Source organism: Herpailurus yagouaroundi, unplaced genomic scaffold, assembly GCF_014898765.1.
Source record: "Herpailurus yagouaroundi ecotype Mexico unplaced genomic scaffold, PumYag 164, whole genome shotgun sequence".
NCBI lineage: Eukaryota > Metazoa > Chordata > Mammalia > Carnivora > Felidae > Herpailurus > Herpailurus yagouaroundi.
In genome coordinates this window covers 15,327,708-15,348,988 of record NW_024412405.1, presented here as the reverse complement: position 1 = coordinate 15,348,988, position 21,281 = coordinate 15,327,708, and the positions used below count along the sequence as shown (strand labels likewise).

Genomic DNA, 21,281 nt, shown 5'->3' with positions numbered 1-21,281 from the left:
ACCACTTGAACAGAAGCCCTACAACCCATAAGTAATCTACCATAATATCCTTCTTTTGAGACACTAAGAAGATTCTACCAAATGTTGTTCCCCCTTACTGTGGTAAGTTGATTAAACTCAGCTTTGCTTGATCGACAGGTTTCCCTGTTGATTTCTGTAGAGGAATGACAGTTTACACTAGACTCCTCATATCCACCTGGTTTTATTAAATGCAATTTTCTAAATTTTGTATGATGTTCTTCTGGAAATAGCAGTCATTCAAGAATTTTTAGAAGAAAAGAAACTACACCAAAATTTCTCGATCTCCTCAAATACCTTGTTTTCTAATCACCTGGCAGGATGTTTGGCACCTGAACAAATTCAAAGTGCTTATGAAATTGATCTGAAATGAACTGTCTATCAGAGCACAAATTCTGGTTCTTTTACCAACTCTGTGACCCAACAGAAATCACTGGATCCCATTTTATACACTGGGATATTAATGACTCCTATACTCTCTCTCTATAGAACACTTAAAAAAACTACCTAATGCTAAACATTGAATGTATTACAGATAACATGTAAACATTCAACAGTTTTCAATTCAACCGGTATTTCTGAGGGAATGGGCTGTATCAGGTACCATACTCATTCAAGCCTCTAGATTCAGAGTTTCCTGATCTACTCATTTCTATCAACTTCCACTTCCACTCTGCTGCAGCAACTAGCTTTAGCAGTCACCCTGTGATCATGAGGTCATACGGGTCTACCTGAGAAAATTTGGGTCTTCAGTTCCAGTTACTTCTCTTTCATTCTCACAGTATTTCTTCTGTAACCTCATGAAGTCCTCCAGCATTTGGACCCCAAATCACAACTTGATGTTCTGATGACCTGAACACCCTCTCTGGACTATTAAATGGGCAAAAAAAATATACTGGACTGGGTGAAGCCACTGAAACTTCGGCATCCTTTATTTCTCCTCCCTTTTCTACCCTCTCTTCTTTTCCTGCTGCAGGTGGCACTATTCAAACAAAATTCACTATTAGTACAGGAGCTTTTATAAGAAAATCACTCTGTTCAAAGAATGGTAAGAGCAATTAGGAAAATTGGAGAAAGAAGTAATACCACAACCATTTTGGGAGGATAAACAATAATTTCTCAGGTGGTAAGCTAGGCAAAGAATATCCTACATAGGGATGATGTGTGATGGTTCCCAACACTCGTGCTCCAAATGTGAACTATGCATCTACTCCTTCATTATTACTGCTGTAGTTGCTGGCCGCCATCACAAGAGCTGGTACCTACTGAGAGTTCATTCTGCTTCTGTGTGACAGGCGCTGTTGCCTGGCTAAGTTAACCCACTTTGCTACCTCCATTACTAGAAAAGTGAGCACTAATTTTCTAGCCTCCCTTGCAGCTAGAGATAGCCATAGGACAAAATTCTGGCCAGTGAGTTGGAAGTCAGACAGGTGATGCGTTCCAGGAAGGCATTACGGAGGATTAATGTGGTATTTAATACCATATTCCTGCCTCTTTCTGCTTTAAATACAAATAAGAAGTCTAAAGCTGTGGCCATAGGAGGAGTAAACCATGTCTGTAACTGCTCACTCTGAGACTTCTTTTAGGTCAGAAAAACAAACTCCTACTGTTCAGCGCCCGGTGCGTCTTGTATTTCTTTAAGCCAAGGCAGTCCTATGTAATGAAGCCAGGCAGTGTTCGAAGCACTTCACAAATAGCACACAATTAGGATCATTTGGGTTCTTACTGTGACTTAAGAGACCACTTGGCAAAATCTTATCAAATTACTGATCAATTGTGCCCTTTATGCCACAGGATTCTAATGATGTTCCAGCAGTCCAAACCTGACTCAGGCCTTACAAGCTTTTAAAGAAAAACTGATCATGAGAAACAGAGTAATTAACTCACAGCTTTATTCTTTGTCCTGTAAAGACAACCATACTACGTGGGCAGAAGGCCCGAAGCATAGGGTGAATGAAGAAGTAGGTAAGATGTATGTCAGAGGAGACTTGCTGTTATCACAGACTGTGAGCTGTATAAAGTAGACAATCTAAAAGTGGAAAATCTGAACTGTTTTAATAATCAAAAAGCACAAATTAACATTTTCTTTTCTGTATGGAAACTGAAGATCCAAAGTCTAAAATCATTGATATTAGTGTAGTCAATTTTTAAAAAAAAAAGAATTCAAACAAACCTTTTGGTTTCCCTGTATTTCCTCCCTCATAAGATGATTTACAGCAATTCTGGTCAGAGATCTGGAAAAAAAAAATACTGATATAATTCATTTTTACTTAAACGTTTAGGACAATCTATAATTCAGGATAATATAATACTCTGGATAAGAACCTAAAAACTCAGAATGCTTCACAACCAAAAGTGCACATTTCCATGTAGCTATTGGACAACTGGCACCACGGCTCTCCTTTGACAAGGGTGTCTGACTGTGTCTGATTCAGGCGGATTCAAGACTGACAGGAGCTTGTGCACACCTGGGTGATGGACCGAGTTGCTGAGTCACTATATTGTACACCTGAAACTAACACGACACTGTATGTTAACTACACTGGAATTAAATAATTAAAAAAAAAGAGTTCATGGGCACAAATGTATGCATTAGGTACAGTCGGAACTTATTTACTACTAGATACTTTTCAGATATACTTGACTGAAAATGCTATTTTGTGCTGTTTGGCCCATTCAGAGAAACTTTGTATAAAATGACCAATATGACACATGTGTCAATGCAAACAAATTTCAAAATACTTGCACATAAAAAAGAGTTTTGGTAAACCTGGGATCTTTACCAGAGTATGTAAGCTCTAAATGACTAACAATACTGACTTCCTCCATATCCACTCTTGAAGAACTTAGAACTCCCTCATAACTTAAAGAGATTTTTTTAAACAAGTTTATTAACTACATTTATTTGACTTGATAACTCCTAGGAAAATTAGTTACATATTTGTCAGTTTTATGCAAACAAAACAATTTAAAAATTAAAAGACCGTTAATGCAGAGTTCTGCTTTAAAATAAAACTCCCGCAAAAAGTGTAGATTATCTCCTAAAATTTGGCAGCATTTAAGAGGAATTACAATGTATAATGTGGTATCACAAGTTTTTCATCCATTTAGCAGGTATTTTAACAAACATTTAGTAATGGTCTATCAAGTGGCTTTACAGATATGCTCAAGCCTGTAAGTTAGCCATTCAGCAGTGTTACCATAGTTTGCATTCTTTTTAAATGATCAACCACAAATTAAGAGCAGAGTTTAGCCCACAACCTTGAGTTGCAACTGACTTACAGTCAAAAGAGTGAATAATCTTAACACTGAAGTTATTTTACTTTATTTGTATTTGATCTAGTAATTTCAAAAACAGCAGTGTAACTAAACATTTATACACATATGCACATTTCAAGTTTTAAGTATGCAAGTACGGACTTCTCAAATTCTTGGCTCTTTAAAATTAACAGAAGAGTCATCAATATATTGATTCTTAATCTGTAACTGAGTTGGTGCATCTCTCTATTTTCAGGGTCCCCTAGAAAGGTTGTTATCTTTTGGCCAACTAAGTGCTAGTTATTTACCCACAAAGGAACGAATATCTAGATTTAAGATTCAGTATTTTGCACTGTGGATAAATGTACAGCAAAACGCATGAGGCAAAGAGAGGTCTGGTGATCACCCACGGGCTAAGAGAGGGTGCTGCTCGTGCAGGGGTGCTCTCCCCTCTCCTCAGGAAAACGCTGCTATGCTAGCCACACACTCCACGTCTTCAAGAGAAGCTAACTTATTTTCTGTTTTACTGGTTGCTTATAATTTCACATCCTGTCATTCCTAACCAGACTACAAATGAATAAGCGTTTTGTTATTTTGTGAAAGCACTGATTACTTTTAGACATGCAAATGTATTATCTATTAAACTGCAAGATGTGTTTAGTGTAAAATCAGTATTTCTGGAAGCAGTTCGTTTAGGTATCCTACTGGCAAAAAGTATTCCACAAAATATTCCATAAAGAAGACTTGTTTAGAATCTGAAAGGGCAAGAACATGATCTGGCCATATTCTGGGCATAAATCTATTTAGAATAATACTTTTCATCACCCTCCACCCAGAAAAGAGAAAAATATTCTCTCTATTCATTGCTTGAACAAGTTTTATCCTGGATTACCGTACCACTATTTTTGTTTAAATAACTTTAATAGATTACTTTTCCTTTCCATTTGCCTCTAATTCAAGAGTTCTATTTTTCAGGATGTGTACGCATGTGTGCACATGCCAGTATTTTCCTCTGGTAAAAACAAAAACCAAAAAACAACCCAACACGCATAATAAAGAAATGCCCTATTTTCATTAAAACTGTATCTGTTAGAATTAGTTGATATCACAATGTTAAATGAAATCAGCTATTTTCATAAAGTTTATTTAATGGAAAGAGTTCTGGCTATAATCAACCCATGAACTTTAACATACCTGGCTTTTATGGGGAAGTTCTGTGAAATGTCTTTCATTAATTTTATGGCATCATAAACTGGCGTAGACATTATTTGAGAAGCTGCCTGAAAACTAAGATCTGGAAAAAAAAATCTAGCATCATGTCAGATCTTCACAGACATTTCCAGGTAATTTAAATAATTTACTCAACATTTCTTGCCACATATTTATTATATAGACATGTTAACACTTACATGTAGCATTTTTCAAAAGTTTTAAACAGAAGGCGATCACCAATGTCCAAATAAGGTAAGCTTTACAAATTTTTGAAGGGCTAATCATTTAATACCTATTGTTTTCCACAAATTACAGTATAACTTCAAAAAGAGATATATGAAAAGAAACGTTAATGCCAAGCTATTTTTTCTATACTTAAGGTTTAACAAAACATGCAACAAAAAGCTTTGATAAGGATAACAAGAGGAAGGAAAAAAGAGCTTTGGGGAACTAATTCTGGAAAGAACTTTAAGAAAGATCCGATGTGTTTATTAACTCAGTACATATCAAAAATTCACTTTTTCTTTCAATGTATTACCCTTATATGACAATAAAAATCAAATCCTAAACTTAGTATTTTACCGGATACGAAAGTTCTACGAAAAGAAAACTGTGGCTTACGTAGTCAGTCCCCAATATGTCGGAAGCAGTCATCTTAATCTCGTCCCTTTGTTCAAGAGTCAGAAAAGATTTTAAAGCTTGATTCTGTTTGTTACTGAATAGTGAAACATACTGTTTCTCTTTAACGTTTCACCACAGGTAGAATCCTAGTTTACCATACACTAGTAAAATAACCAGCTTAACATAGTAAGACTAGTTTCATTTCCGCATTCTCAGTACAGCGCATCGAGGTGGAATCAAAGCTTAGGAAAAGGTGTTCTTAGCACAGCTTACTGTGGGATAGACAGCCTAACAACCAAGGTTCAAATTCTAGCTCTGTATTCACTTTCTAGCTGAGTAACTTTAAATCACATTTCCTCAACCTACTTTAGCATGTTTCCAGCCCCAGCACTGCAGCAAAGCCATCGGTACTCATGAGTATCTCCTAATTACCAAACACAATGGATATGTGTCAATGTGTCAGTCCTTATCTTACGAAGATCCTTTTGCAAGAGGGTTATTACATCCTACAAAGAAAAAGTACTGACTTTCTACTCAGTAAATGGTGCTGGGAAAACTAGACATTCATGTGCAAAAGAATGAAAATGGACCCCTATCTTATACAATACACAAAAATTAACTCAAAATGGATTAAGGACTTAAATTTAAGACCTAAATCCATAAAATCCTGAAAGAAAATATAGGGATAAGCTCCCTGACATCAGTCTTAGTGATGATTTTTTGGATATGACACCAAAACCAAAGGCAGCGAAGCAAAAATAAACAAGCGGGACTATATCCTACTCAAAAGCTTCTGCAGCAGCAAGGAAATCATCAACAAAGTGAAAAAGCAAGCTACAGAATGGGAGAAAATATCTGAAAATCATACATCTGATAAGGCACCAATAACCAAAATACAGAAGAAACTCATGTAAACTGGTGTAGCCACTATGGAAAACATGGCAATTCCTCCAAAAATTAAAACTAGAACCACCATATGGTCCAGCTTCTGGGTATGTATCCAAAGGAAATGAAATCAGTCTCTCAAAGAGATACCTGGACTCCCATGTTCACTGCAGCATTATCCACAACAGCCAAGGTGGAAATAATCTAACTATCCATTGATGGATGAGAAAATGTGGTGTACATATACAATGGAATATTATTCAGCATTATAAAGAGAGGAAATTCTGCCATTTGTAACAACATCAATGAACCTGGATGACATTATGCTAAGTGAAAACAAAGATAAATATTGCACAGTATCAGGTACATGTTTAAAAAAAAAGTTAAACTCATACAAACAAATTAGAATAGTTGCCTGGGGGCTGGATAGAGGAAAAAAGGAGAGGTTGGTAAAAGGGTATAAAATGAAGAGGGTCTGAAGATCTAATGTATACCACGGTGACTGGAGTTGATATCACTGTATTACATAACTGAAATTTGCTCAAAGAGTAGAAATTAAATGTTCTCACCAAAAAAGAAAAAGACCTGATACACAAGTAGGTGCTCACTAAATACTGATGAAAGAATAAATGAATAGTCAAATTACAAGTAAGATTCTTTATGTTCTGTTTCTTATTATTCTATTGCTATTAAAGGCATTTATAAGCAACACAATTTTTAACTCATGGGTATATATTTAGGAATATATGCACTTTTAGGCAAGAAAACATAATTGTTATTTACATGATTGTGGGGAATAAGCTTAGAAATTCCCTGGGCTTACACCAAGGGGTTAACAAGGAAAAAAGTACAAAGCCATAGGATGCTCACACCTGAGAAGACAACCAAGAATAGGGAGGTGCAAAGGTGCCCAATACATAGGTATATGAAATAAACAAGATTAGATATATCAGGGTGAAAGCACCTCCTCCCCCCCCCCCCCAATTTAGTACTACAGCAGAAAGCTGCTTTCACAGGAAAGAAGGACCAAGTTAGGTAAACAGGTAAATCTGGATATAGATGGCTGCGCTGCAGGTGAAGCAGCCCACAGCGGAGATGATTAACAAAAGAAAAGGTGCCTTGTTAACTCTGAGGTTATTTGTCCTACCTGTCTCATCCCTAGGCTAGCTAAGATAAACAGGGGTGGTGCCTCACGTCTGCCATAAACAACCTTCAGCCTGACTGCCTGGATTTTGTTTTGTATTAACCCAAACCCCTAACCCCGAATTTTTAAAGACCCCCTTTCCGCCACATCCACAATTTAATATTCACAGATTCATTGTCTCTTTGTGCACGTCCGTCCCCATGTTTGTAAGCCTTCTGATCCTAATAAAACTGGGCAAGGACCCTTATTCTGGGCTCTTGTCTTTTCCCAGACATAAGCCATCTCTCATTTTTCATCCTGTGTCCTGCTCTCTTGCTAGACAAGAGAGAACTTTATACCCAGAGTCTATGACACATGACTGAATGGTGTTAATGACTTATAAAAGAGGAAAATGGATGATCAAAGATCTTGCCTGATGGTATTTGGCTGCTGTACAATGTCATACTCAGAAACAGTAGAATGCGGTGTGGAAGAAACAATTTAGGCTCATTTTAGATATCCTTGATCTGTGCTTTATCATATTCGTGAACTTGGACTAATTAATTATGTGTCCATTCCTGATTTCCTCATCTGAAAAGTGAGAGATCTAACCTCATATGAGTTTTTTTTTTCATATGAGTTTTTAAAAAATTAATCGTACTGTATATAAACAGCCTAACACTTTGCCAGACACAGTGTTGGCTAATAGTTTTATCATCATCAATCCACCGTCGTGATGATCCTTCTACCACCTTCTACTCAGGTTTGACAGCACAACTAGTCTTTTAAAACTTTTTATTAACATGAACGTAATTCTCCTTTACATGACCAATCTTCTGAGCACAACTTATTTGAAAGCCCCTGAAAACTCACTTATGAAGTCAGATAGAGTATAAGTAACAACCAAATGAATATATTACCAGATTCTATTAACACTTTTTGCTTTGTTCTAAACTGTCCATACCTATTAACTCACCGATAGCTATTTAAGTCCTATGCTTAGCCTCGGAAACCCAGATCCCCATATTTAACTGTTTTATGACTTGGACACTTCAAAAGCAACATGTTTAATCCTAAGTTTGTAATATTCCTACCCCATCTTTGCCCAAATTTGCTCCTCTACTCTCCTCTACTCTCCTCAGCAAACACTGTCCATGCAGCTGGACAAACCATGATCTTACAGTTCTTAGTATCTTTCTCCATCACATATCCCTATCCAACCTCTCACAATGATCCCTGTATTCTCTCTAAATAATCCACCCCCAAATTTATCCCAACCCTTCCTGAGATCTCACATCAGCTGCCACTTACTGACACTGGGGAGGCCTCTCACTCTCCCCAGCGCTCACCCCCACCAGATCAGGTCTTCCTGGCACACACCCTTCTTAATCCTACCTACCTTTGCTTCAAAGCAACTACAATCATAATTTTTACATTGGTTTTCTAATTTTTTAACGTTTACCTAAGATCCTTAGAAGACACACAGCGTCTACTTTAGCTCATCTTATCTTCAGAATCTAGTGTTTTTCAAAATGTCAGTTGGAACCCATTAGTCAGTAGTGACATCAGATTGAGTAGGTAATGTGAAGTTATTTTTCTAACAATATAAGGTAGAATAAAAGACAGTTTTCCAGAATGAATAAAATGTAAACATACATGTTGTGTATGTGGGAGCTTTTTTTTTTTTTTTTTTTTTTTTTAAAGTTTGAACCTGTCAGTGTATTCTTACATTATATACTCGTGTACGGGTCCGGATGTAAATAAATTCCGCTGCCTCTGAGCCAGAAATTATAAAATGAAAGAACACAGGTATTGCTCACTCTCTATGTCCTGGAAACCTACTCTGTTTGGCTTCTATTAGGTGCTCCTCACAGGCTCTACTTCACACCCCTGGACCAGCGCCACAGGGCCCGCCCTCATGCACCGGCTGCTCACCCTGCACTATCAGCTCCCCCTCCTCTTGAAGACCTTTATGCTAAGATGCCCACAGCTCTTCCACTTCTCTCCTTTTAACTACGGACTTCCTGTTCAGCCCACTACTGGACCCTGTCATCTGAATGACATCATCCAATGCAAGCAATCCATTTCACTTCAGTCTCTTTATTCTGGAACTCGATCTTCAACCCGAAAACATACTTACATGCTTTACATTCTCTCTATTCAGGCTCAAAGCTGGATGTCTTAAGCCATCTTTGACTCCTTTCATCTCCTAAACATTTGCTAAATCCAGCCTTCCTGATGCCCTCTGCCACAGTCACAGTGCTCTCTCTCACTGTATGATTTCAAAGAGGTCTTAGCATGAGCTCCTGTTTCTAGTCCATTGAAATCCATCTGACACAGACATCAGCCAGATCCATTAAAACAGATCGCACGTTCTGTTTATAGGCCTTCAAAAGCATCATCTACAATTATCACCTGTAATTATATTTTATAAATTAGGGGATCCTTGGAAAACATTTTGAAGAAGAAAGTAGAATGGTGCTTGCCTACAACAGTTGGAGAAACTGGGGAGAAATGGGGAGTTGACTGTTAATGGGAACGTGACTTTCTGAGGTGATGAAAATACTCTAAAGTTGTGGAACAGTTAAAAAAAAAACTCAGAAAATATACTAAAACCCGTTAAATGGTACATTTTAAAGGGATGAATTGTATAGTATGTCAACTGTCTCAATAAGCTGTTAATAAAAAGTTGAGTGATAGAAACTATAGATTACACAGAAAAATGATGTCCCCATGACTGACTAAAAATTACAAGTAATAAAGAAAATAAACCGAAAAGCAGTTACAGTTCAAACTAAATTTTGGTCATAAGATATGTGCTTATAGGATGTCAGCACAGTGAAATATGCAATGTTCTATTAAGATCAAAATTTTAAACATAGGAAAACTAATGATTTCCTGGACTAGTCAAGATTTTTAATCACTGTTAAAGACAACTTGAAATGTGATTTACTACTGGAGATGAACCTATAAGATAAATCAGTGTATACTTTCAAAATGATAAGAGCAAATAACTATTTCACATAATTTTAACTCTAATAAACATAACCATATGATCTGCTTGACAGCCTTTTAATTAAATATGAATTTTGACAAAAATTCACATCAGTTAACTATTACCTATGAAATAATTTATATCATATTACATAAAAGCTTATTGAACAGAGATCAGTTACCAAAATGCTGTGTTATAGAAGTACTGTACCTTGCAGTTCCCAGACTTTCAAAGGCATCATTTCTTTGCTACTCTCAATCAGGTATTTTTGGAATGCTGTCAGATTATCTCTAAGATCTGAATATCTTTCTCTGCATTAGAATATTAAGTCATGTTAATTGTCATCACCTACTACAAATTATACAAGCAGTATATTTTTTAAATTAACTTTCTCAAACTAGACACAAAAACCTGTTCCATCCAGATAATAAATTATGACACAGCTATATCCACAGAACTTAAAAATAATGAGGTATATATGTCCACTTTTTTAAATATAGGAAACAACCCAAAATCTGGAGGGATGTACTCTCAATTGTTACTATGTTAACATTAACTAAAAGGGATTGAAGGACGAGGGCAGAAGCATTAGCTTTTTACATTCTATACTTTTTAACATTTTATAAATTACAAGTATTGCCTTTATAATTTAAAACAAAACTATTTTATAAGGAAAACATTAATGCTTCCTATACAACCTTAGAGTTCCATCTTTGAAACTTATAAAAATCTTCAATAAGACAATTTTGCCCAATGTTAAACACACCTAGGTATCTTTTTAGAATGCCAAATAATAACGTAGTAGCAATGACATTTTACTATACATATGATATACACTATAACTTCAGGGCACATGGGTGGCTCATTTGGTTGAGCATCTGACTCCTGTTTTTGGCTCAGGTCATGATCCCAGGGTTGTGGGATTGAGCCCCACATCAGGCTCCATGTTGAGTGTGGAGCCTGCGTAAGTCTCTCTCTCTCTCCCCCCCTCCCTTTGTCCCTCTTCCTCTGTTCGTGCTGTTTCTCAAAAATTAAAAAAAGTAAACTATAACTTCTTTTTTCTAACTCATGAAATCAAGACACAATTCCATTTCAGATTTAAATTCTTTTTTTTTAAAAAACCTTACCACCGACACAACTCACAAAACACATATTTCAACAGCAAAAAGATTTTAAAACGAGGAAAAAATATACAGAACACATACACAGAAATGCATTAATCATATGGTTAACACTAAGTAAATACACCACAGTGTTGATTTTATGCAATTTTAGTACAACACGGGGGCACGTTTTAAAAATGAATGAAGACTGACTACAACTGTTACAGTGAAAGGGCAATAGAACCTCTTCCAAAAGGAAGTTCAGTTCACTATGAACTAAATTAACCCCTCCTTTATCAATTTAATTACAGAGCAATATTAAGTTTATAAGAGCTATATTACTGGTTTTCATATTTAATAATAATCTTAAATTTCACTGCTAAATTTATGTCAATCAGACAAAAATACATTATTCATATAATACCTCAAAGCAAAGGGTTTTGCTTAAATCAACTGAATAGCTGTGTAAGAACTAATTTTGAGTACCTCCTCTTTTAAAAATGGTTCCCAAGGCTTTTTGTAGAATGTGCAATTTATTCCCATAAAAAGTTTTATATTTAAAAAAGAATAGAACTGTGGATTCCACGAGGCTGAGATACAGCTGACAATGGAATAAAAGTATATTATTATCTACTAAGTACCTTACTTAGAATAAATTCATTTTTCAAGATTCGCGAACTTTTCAAGGCCAATTAGCACACCACTGTGCCAATACTTTGTAACTCCGTCATCTATATAAATTAGCACAGTCTCCACAAACGTTCCCCTGCTCTGTAGAGTACCTACTCGCCAGGAGAACTGACCTTAGTGTCCTTTATAAATACTTGCAACATTAAGTAAAACTTAAAGCTATTAATAAAAACTGTCCTTTACCTGTAATTAATTTTGCCTTTGTAATGAAGCCACAAACTTTCCCTTCTTGTAACTAAGGGAAAGCACATATAAAACGACAACAATCCCCATTCATGAGCATTCAGAGAGCACTCACCATCCCATTCTTGGTCTCCAATCAGTGATGCAAGACAGAAAAAGAGGGGGGGACAACTTTAATATCTGAACAGTTACTTATAGGTGTATATGAGATTAAGACGAGATATTAAAAGGTTTTCGATATGGCAATCTGCACATAGAAATTTAAGAAAAATACATATTTTCTTTTGATGCATAAAAATTTTGATTACTTCATGCAAACAACCCAATACTAACCATGATTTTTCTAACCCAGTAGATCTGTGAAAGATGCTCTAATGTTTTGTTTTTTTTGACAAAGATAAGTTTGATCATTTCTAATTCCTGTTTTTCTAATCATACTCATCATATGTGAAATTAGTGATTATTTTTCAATTTTGTGTTTTGCATTAGCCATGTATTACTTTTGTAATAAATAAAACCAATTACATGTATATTTTGAGAACTGAAACATGTGCCAACACAGCACACTGAATTCCTTTAAGAACAAACTTAAGGTACAGTAATAGAACTTCATTTCCATTCAGACTTACTTTAGTTTCCCGAAGAGAAATCCTTGAACTTCATTGGTTTCAGTCCCATCCTCTACGGTAGCATTAGTCACTGCTATTTTGGAAATGAAACAATACAAAAACATTTTCAGACTGGAAAAGGGAGATGTAATAAAAAATTAGAAGAACGCGAGATTAGATTCCTTTTGTTTTACCTTGTTCTTCTTTCACGCGTCAGCTGATACACGCATGTGCACATGCTTTTATTTCCGACTGTGCTCTTTTTAAACAGGCTTGGATCGTTAAATATTTAACAAATGCTTTACAGATTATTTCACAGTCAAGTTCTATTTTGTAACCAGAATGATAAGCCAAAGTGGCTGCAACAAATCCTGGGCTTAGCTCTTAAGCCAGGCAGGAGCGCCAAACCCTAACAAATATAAGCATGCATGCATATTTCCAATGCCTTTAAAGATAATCAAGAAATCTTTAGGAAGAACCCAAACTCATGGCCTCAAAAAGTAAGGATATAACATTTTACAGTCATCTCTCCCTTTCCTTCTCCATTACTCACCAAATAATACAACATACAGGGAGGTAAATGGTACATGTAAAGGGTACTTGGGGTCACAAGAACTCGTGACCTCCTACAGCATGGGGCTGCTTTCGGGGTGCACCAGTGCCCCTCAAGTACACTCCTCCTCTCTCTTCTGAAGGCCCACACCTCAGGGCTACAGCTAAAAGCGCTGGGTGTTTGGATCTAGTCCTCCTTCTCCTCCCTTTTAGTCCCTCATCACACAAACATTTGCTGGCTGTTTGCTAAGACTCCTGCCACATACACACCAGGAAGAGAGACACAAAAGAAAGAAACTCCAGTTGGGGGAAAGGAGAGAGACAAATAGACAATTTTAAGGCACTGTGTAAAGTTTTCATGAAAGCAGCACACAACACATGGGATGTAGAAAGGAGAAAACCACCCTCGACAGAGACAACGGTAGGCAGCCGTCTCACAGGTACTAATGGATAGGAGTTTTAAAAGATGCGTAGGCTTTGATGAAAGGAAAGTGGGAGAAGACGGAAGGTTTCAGGAAGAGGCAACAGCATATGCTAAGGGATAAAAGTACTCTATAGAGGTCATAAAGGCTTCGCATGGAGCCAAACATGGAGGCATCCAGGGAACAGAAAATTATTCTGTATAGTAGTTTAGTGTTGCAGAACCAGAGGGTACAAATGAGAGGCTATGGGAGAGTGATAAGGCAGAAAGAGGCTGGAGTATGAAAGCTTTCTTTGCAACGCCATGGTACTGTAATTTATGAGGGAGGTTATGGGGAGCCACTAAGGGATTTTAACCAGTAGTATCACGAAGTCAGATTTTCAGCATAAGGCACTCAATCTGAAAGCACTGTCAAGAATATCCATTAATTTATATGGGGGAGGAGGGAGGGTCAAGTTACAGAAGGCCAAAGATCAGAGAGAAGGCCAGTTAGAAGTCTGACACATGTATACAAAGGGAAAAAAATGAACTGAGTTAAATATGTAATGTAGATCATTCATGTGATCACCGGAGTTTTAAATTTTTTTTCACCTAACATTTTTTAAATTATTTTTTTCAATTTCCTTTTTTTTCACCTGACATTTTAAAGAAAACTCCACAAGCCCAAGGATAGCTAGAAAATGCCTGTTACTATTATAACTGTAAACTAAGATACTAAATTATAAAGCATTATAAGGCTATATATAAGCAATATAGAAATACATAAAATCTGACTATTACTTTTCCAGTAACTCTTTAACTGGTAGGACTTAACAGGAATACAGATCTTTATCTGAAGCACATTCAGGAGGAATGGCCAGAGAGAAGTCTGATCAGGGCAGGGCCTCCAGGACCAGATCCTGGATAGAAAAATAAAGTTGAAGCAGAAGCCACATCTGAGAGCCTATAAAAAAATGAATTAAAAACTCTTAACCAAGAATCAGGTATAAATAAATTTCAGATGAACCAGAGAAGAAAAGATTTTCCTAAGAATCTGAAAACTTATTCATCTTGTTCAGGTCTCCAGAGTCCTTCATCTGGGGCCTGCAGTTAGAATGCACAACCATGGACAGATATCAGTTTGTAGACACAAATCTAATCAATCTACTTCATCCAATGTAGCAATTCACAGGCCTCTCCTGTCTTACTTCAAGAACAGCATCATCATCCTAACTTTATTATGATTACTTGAGACAAAGCTCCCTAAGACCATGTGTTGCCAATGACTTTCAGATTTACTGAGATACTGATCCCCTGAGACACCCGGTACCCATCCTGGAGGTGGCTGGGCACATCATGGGCCAGTCACCTCCAGTCATAACCAGCCTCGTTACCTCAGTGTGCCTCATACATGTTACCATTTTTTATATGTTGCTGAAAATGGTTGGGAAGCCACTGGATAAAGGAAAATAATATGCTATTTCAAATTTCTAAAAAAGTTTTTGGGAGCACAATATTAAACATATTTCTTTCAGTTTAAAATTAAATTCTACAAAATAGAAGGAGAGATAAAAAGTTTCCCAGACAAACAAAAATTAAAGGAGTTTGTGACCACTAAACCAGCCCTGCAAGAAATAAGAAATTTTAAGGGGGACTCTCTGAGGGGAGAAAAGATGAAATATATATATATATATCTCAAAAGCAACAAAGATTAGAAAGGACCAGAGACCACCACCAGAAACTCCAACTCTACAAGCATCATAATGGCAATAAATTCTTATCTTTCAGTACTCACTCTAAACGTCAATGGACTCAATGCTTCAATCAAAAGACACAGGGTAACAGAATGGATCAGAAAACAAGACCCATCTGTATGCTATTTACAAGAGACCCACTTTAGACCTAAAGACACCTTCATATTGAAAATAAGGGGATGGAGAACCATCTATCATGCTAATGGTCAACAAAAGAAAGCTGGAGAGGCCATACTTATATCAGACAATCTAGACTTTAAAATAAAGACTGTAGCAAGAGATGCAGAAGGGCATTATATCATAATCAAGGGGTCTGTCCACCAAGAAGACCTAACAACTGTAAACATTTATGCGCCAAATGTGGAAGCACCCAAATATATGTTAATTAATCACAAACATAAAGAAATTCATCGATAGTAATACCATAATAGTAGACTTCAACACCCCACTCACAACAATGGACAGATCATCTAATCAAAAATTCAACAAGGAAACAATGGCTTTGAATGACATACTGGACCAGATGGACTTAACAGATATATTCAGAACATTTCATCCTAAAGCAGCAGAATATACATTCTTCTCCAGTGCACATGGAATGTTCTCCAGAACAGACCATATACTGGGACACAAATCACCCCTAAGTAAGTACAAAAAGATTGAGATCATACCGTGCATATTTTCAGACCACAACGCTATGAAACTCAAAATCAACCACAAGAAAAAACTGGGAAAGCTAACACATACTTGGAGACTGAAGAACATTCTACTAAAGAATGAATGGGCCAACCAAGCAGTTAAAGAGGAAATTAAAAAGTATATGGAAGTCAATGAAAATGATAAAACCACAGCCCCAAACCTCTGGGATGCAGCAAAGGCAGTCATAAGAGGCAAGTATATAGCAATCCAGGCCTTCCTAAAGAAGGAAGAAAGATCTCAGATACACAACCTAACCTTACGCCTTAAGGAGCTGGGAAAAGAACAGCAAATAAAACCCAAAACCAGCAGAAGACAGGAAATAATAAACAGTAGAGCAGAAACCAATGCTATCGAAACAAAACAACAAAAAGGAAACAAACAAAAAACCCCAGTAGAATAGTTCAATGAAACCAGAAGCTGGTTCTTTAAAAGAATTAACAAAATTAATAAATCACTAGCCAGTTTGATAAAAAAGAAAAATGGAAAGCCCCAAATAAATAAAATCAAGAATGAAAAAGGAGAGATTACAACAAACACAGCAGAAATAAAAATAATAAGAGAATATTATAAGCAATTATATGCCAGTAAAATGGGCAATCTGGAAGAAATGTAAAAATTCCTAGAAACATATAAACTACCAAAACAAACAGGAAGAAATAGAAAATTTGAACAGACCTATCACCAGTAAAGAAATCGAATCAGTAATCAAAAATCTCCCAAAAAACAAGAGTCCAGGGCCAGGTGGCTTTCCAAGGGAATTCTATCAAACATTTAAGGAAGAGTTAACACCTATTCTCTTGAAGCTGTTCCAAAAAATAGAAATGGAAGGAAAACTTCCAAACTCTTCTATGAAGCCAGTGTTACCTTGATTCCAAAACAAGACAAAGACCCCACTAAAAAAGGAGAACTATGGACCAATTTCCCTGATGAACACGGATGCAAAAATCCTCAACAAGATATTAGCCAACCGGATCCAACAATACATTAAAAAAATTATTCACCACGACCAAGCGGGATTTATACCTGGGATGCAGGGCTGGTTCAATATCTGCAAAACAACTAATGCGATTCATCACATCAATAAAAGAAAGGACAAGAACCATACGATCCTCTCAATAGGTGCAGAGAAAGCATTTGACAAAATACAGCATCCTTTCTTGATAAAAACCCTCAAGAAGGTAGGGATAGAAGAAGCATACCTCGAGATCATAAAAGCCATATATGAATGAGCCAATGCTAATATCATTCTCAATGGGGAAAAACAGAGCTTTTCCCCTAAGGACAGGAGCAAGACAGGGATGTCAACTCTCACCATGATTATTCAACATAGTATTGGAAGTCTTAGCCTCTGCAATCAGACAACACAAAGAAATAAAAGGCATCCAAGTCGGCCAGGAGGAGGTCAAACTTTCACTCTTCGCAGATGACATGATACTCTATATGGAAAACCCAAAATATTCCACAAAAAGCTGCTAGAATTGATTCATGAATTCAGCAAAGTTGCAGGACAGAAAATCAATGCACAGAAATCAGTTGTATTCCTCTACACCAACAATGAAGCGACAGAAACAGAAATCAAGGAATCGATCCCATTTACAGTTGCACAAAAAAACCATAAAATACCTAGGAATAAATCTAACCAAAGAGGTGAAAAATCTATACACTGAAAACTATAGAAAGCTTATGAAAGAAGACACAAGAAAAATGGAAAAAGATTCCATGCTCCTGGATAGGAAGAACAAATATTGTTAAAATGTTGATACTACCCAAAGCAATCTCATTATTCAGTGCAATCCCTATCCAAGTAACACCAGCATTCTTCACAAAGCTAGAACAAATAATCCTAAAATCTGTATGGAACCTGAAAAGACCCCAAATAGCCAAAGTGATCTTGAAAAAGAAAACCAAAGCAGGAGGCATCACAATCCCAGACTTCAAGCTACACTACAAAGCTGTAATTACCAAGACAGTATGGTACTGGCACAAGAACAGACACTCAGATCAATGGAACAGAATAGAGAACCCAGAAATGGACCTAGAAACGTATGGCCAACTAATCTTTGACAAAGCAGGAAAGAATATCCAATGGAATAAAGACAGTCTCTTCAGCAAGTGGTGCTGGGAAAATTGGACAGCGACATGCGGAAGAATGAACCTGGACCACTTTCTTACACAAAAATAAACTCAAAATGGATGAAACACCTCAATGTAAGACAGGATGCCACCAAAATCCTTGAGAAGAAAGCAGGCAAAAACCTTTCTGACCTTGGCTGCGGCAACTTCTTACTCAACACGTCTCCAGAGGCAAAGGAAACAAAAGCAAAAATGAACTACTGGGACCTCATCAAAATAAAAAGCTTCTGCACAGTGAAGGAAACAATCAGCAAAACTAAAAGGCAACTGACAGAATGGGAGAAGATATTTGCAAATGACATATCAGATAAAGGGTTAGTATCCAAAATCTATAAAGAACTTATCAAACTCAACACCCAAAAAACAAATAATCCAGTGAAGAAATGGGCAAAAGACATGAAGAGACACGTTTCCAAAGACGACATGCAGATGGCCAACTGACACGTGAAAAAATGCTCATCATCACTCATCATCAGGGAAATACAAATCAAAACCACACTGAGATACCACCTTACACCTGTCAGAATGGCTAACATTAACAACTCAGGCAACAACAGATGTTGGCGAGGATGCGGAGAAAGAGGAGCTCTTTTGCATTGTTGGTGGGAATGCAAGCTGGTGCAGCCACTCTGGAAAACAGTATGGAGGTTCCTCAAAAAACTAAAAATAGAACTACCCTATGACCCAGCATTTCTCCACGGGATACAGGTGTGCTGTTTCGAAGGGACACATGCACCCCCATGTTTATAGCAGCACTATCAACAATAGCTAAAGTATGGAAAGAGCCCAGATGTCCATTGATGGATGAATGGATAAAGAAGATGTGGTGTATATATACACACACACACACACACACACACACACACACACACACACAATGGAGTATTACTCGGCAATCAAAAAGAATGAAATCTTGCCATTTGCAACTTCGTGGATGGAACTGGAGGGTATTATGCTAAGTGAAATTAGTCAGAGAAAGACACAAATGATATGACTTCACTCATATGAGGACTTTAAGAGACAAAACAGATGAACATAAGGGAAGAGAAGCAAAAATAATATAAAAACAGGGAGGGGGACAAAACAGAAGAGACTCATAAATATGGAGAACTGAGGGTTACTGGAGGGGTTGTGGGGGGGGCTGGGCTAAATGGGTAAGGGGTGCTAAGGAATCTACTTCTGAAATCATTGTTTCACTATATGCTAATTTGGATGTAAATTTTAAAAAAAATTTAAAAATTCAAAAAATAATAAGATTAAATTAAATTAAACTCTAAACTAAGGAGAACATGTCTAACCCAAAAGATCAGAAGGATCGTGAGGCCCCGCTTTCACGGTTTGTGTTCCTACTGAAAATCAAGATCAAGCGAGCTTTTGCCCTTCTGCTCCACGGGAGGTTCCTGCCCTCCCTGAGCTCACCTTAGGACACCTGCATTACCGTTTGACAGGTGTAATGCCCCAAACTCCCCTCAAATTATCATACATAAGACTACAGTCATTACATTTTTAAAAGAACAAAGTTTGTAAGCCTCCAAGTTTTTATTCTATTCAAGTACAGAGAGTAAACTTACTTTTAACTTGAGTATCATCCAAAGCTTTGTATTCTGTACTCTTAATTGCTAGCTCCACACCGTAGCCAGATAAGTACATTTTCTGTGAGACTGGTTTCTGTTCAAACACATTTATTTTTTTAAAAAGAGAAAATACTGATTCAAACATCATCTTTTAAATTCAATATGTTTATTAGGACATTAGAGTAAATTATTAATATTGACTTTTTAAATCACTGAATTATTATTTGGGGGATATTTATACTCTCTCTAGACAGTTTATCAAGGACCCAGTATTTGGTTGATTACCACTTCTTTCTAAAAACTTCGCAATGACTCTAATGTTTTAATTTTTTTTAAGTTTATTTATTTTGAGAGAGAGAGAGGGAGAGAGAGAGCTTGCGCACACAAGTAAGGGAGGGGCAGAGAGGAGGAGAGACAGAATCCCAAGCAAGCTCCGTGCCATCAGCACAGAGCCCAATGTGGGCTCAAAATCATGAACCGTGAAATCATCCACTCGAGCCAAGATCAGGAGTCAGACGCTTAACTGACGCCACCCAGGCATCCCAAATGTTTTAATTACTCTTTACAAGAAAAAAAAATCTGATCTTTTTCTGTTTGTGGTAACTTCCCCATTTCTCCCAAGAGTTAATTAACAGAGGCTCCAATACAATCAAGTTTCAATAAAACTGTACTCCTTTTGGTGAACGCCACAAGATTTCCTAAACCAGCAAATGCTGTTTGCTTGCTCGTTGTCTAGCTGTAGGACAACCAGAGTGGTGCCAAGAGCAAATACTGAAGAGTAGAGGCAAAAGACACGCAAGAAAATGCAGTGTCTTGAACAACTTGATTACATTTTCTTCATGTTTTTAAATGATTAAAATACCCAATGCCACAAATGAGTATCTGTTCTGCAATGAGGGGCAACAATCGCTTCACATGGAGCTGTCTGAAGTAAGGGGCACATACAAAATATACTTGCAGAGACTGCCCCACCAAGGAAGTCACCACATCTTTTCAAATAAGAAGATAGAAGAATTAGTTTCAGATATGCAGACAAGTATTTAACACTGCTGCACACATGACAATGTAACTTGCTAATTTCTCAGGCATGTGCTACAATGAAAGATAGCATGGGAAAACTGAATTGCTTCTAATTATGGTTATCTGAAAAAGTTAAAAATATTTTAAAGAGTTTTCAATTTCATATAGCACAATTTAAAAATGCATTCTGACTATCCACTAAAAAGGCAATCAGCTGGTAGAGAAGCAAATTGAAGCTCCAAGTCCATATACTTTGTTATAGTTCATAAAAGAAATGCAATTTCATGTAACCAATTTCCATTATCAATTCCAAAATATTATTAGCTCCTTGGCAACAAAGATAAATGTTTATTAAGTTCATATTTACTGTCTCCATTTGAAAATGTATTAATATAAAATTTGAATGGTATTTTAGTTAAGTTTGGGTTTGCAAACCAAAAATGCTCACAGACT

General features: G+C 36.8%; 1 protein-coding gene across 1 annotated transcript in view; it reads right to left on the bottom strand.

The window, feature by feature from the left end:
- Window positions 1-21,281, bottom strand: part of UGGT2 (UDP-glucose glycoprotein glucosyltransferase 2) — a 204,828-nt gene that overhangs the window by 145,332 nt on the left and 38,215 nt on the right. The window contains exons 6-10 of the mRNA XM_040487223.1: window positions 19,806-19,902; window positions 12,718-12,790; window positions 10,323-10,423; window positions 4,471-4,570; window positions 2,192-2,252 (exon numbers count right to left, since the gene is read on the bottom strand). Of these exons, the coding sequence (XP_040343157.1) occupies window positions 2,192-2,252; window positions 4,471-4,570; window positions 10,323-10,423; window positions 12,718-12,790; window positions 19,806-19,902 (432 nt within the window). The remainder of the gene's footprint in view (window positions 1-2,191; window positions 2,253-4,470; window positions 4,571-10,322; window positions 10,424-12,717; window positions 12,791-19,805; window positions 19,903-21,281) is intronic.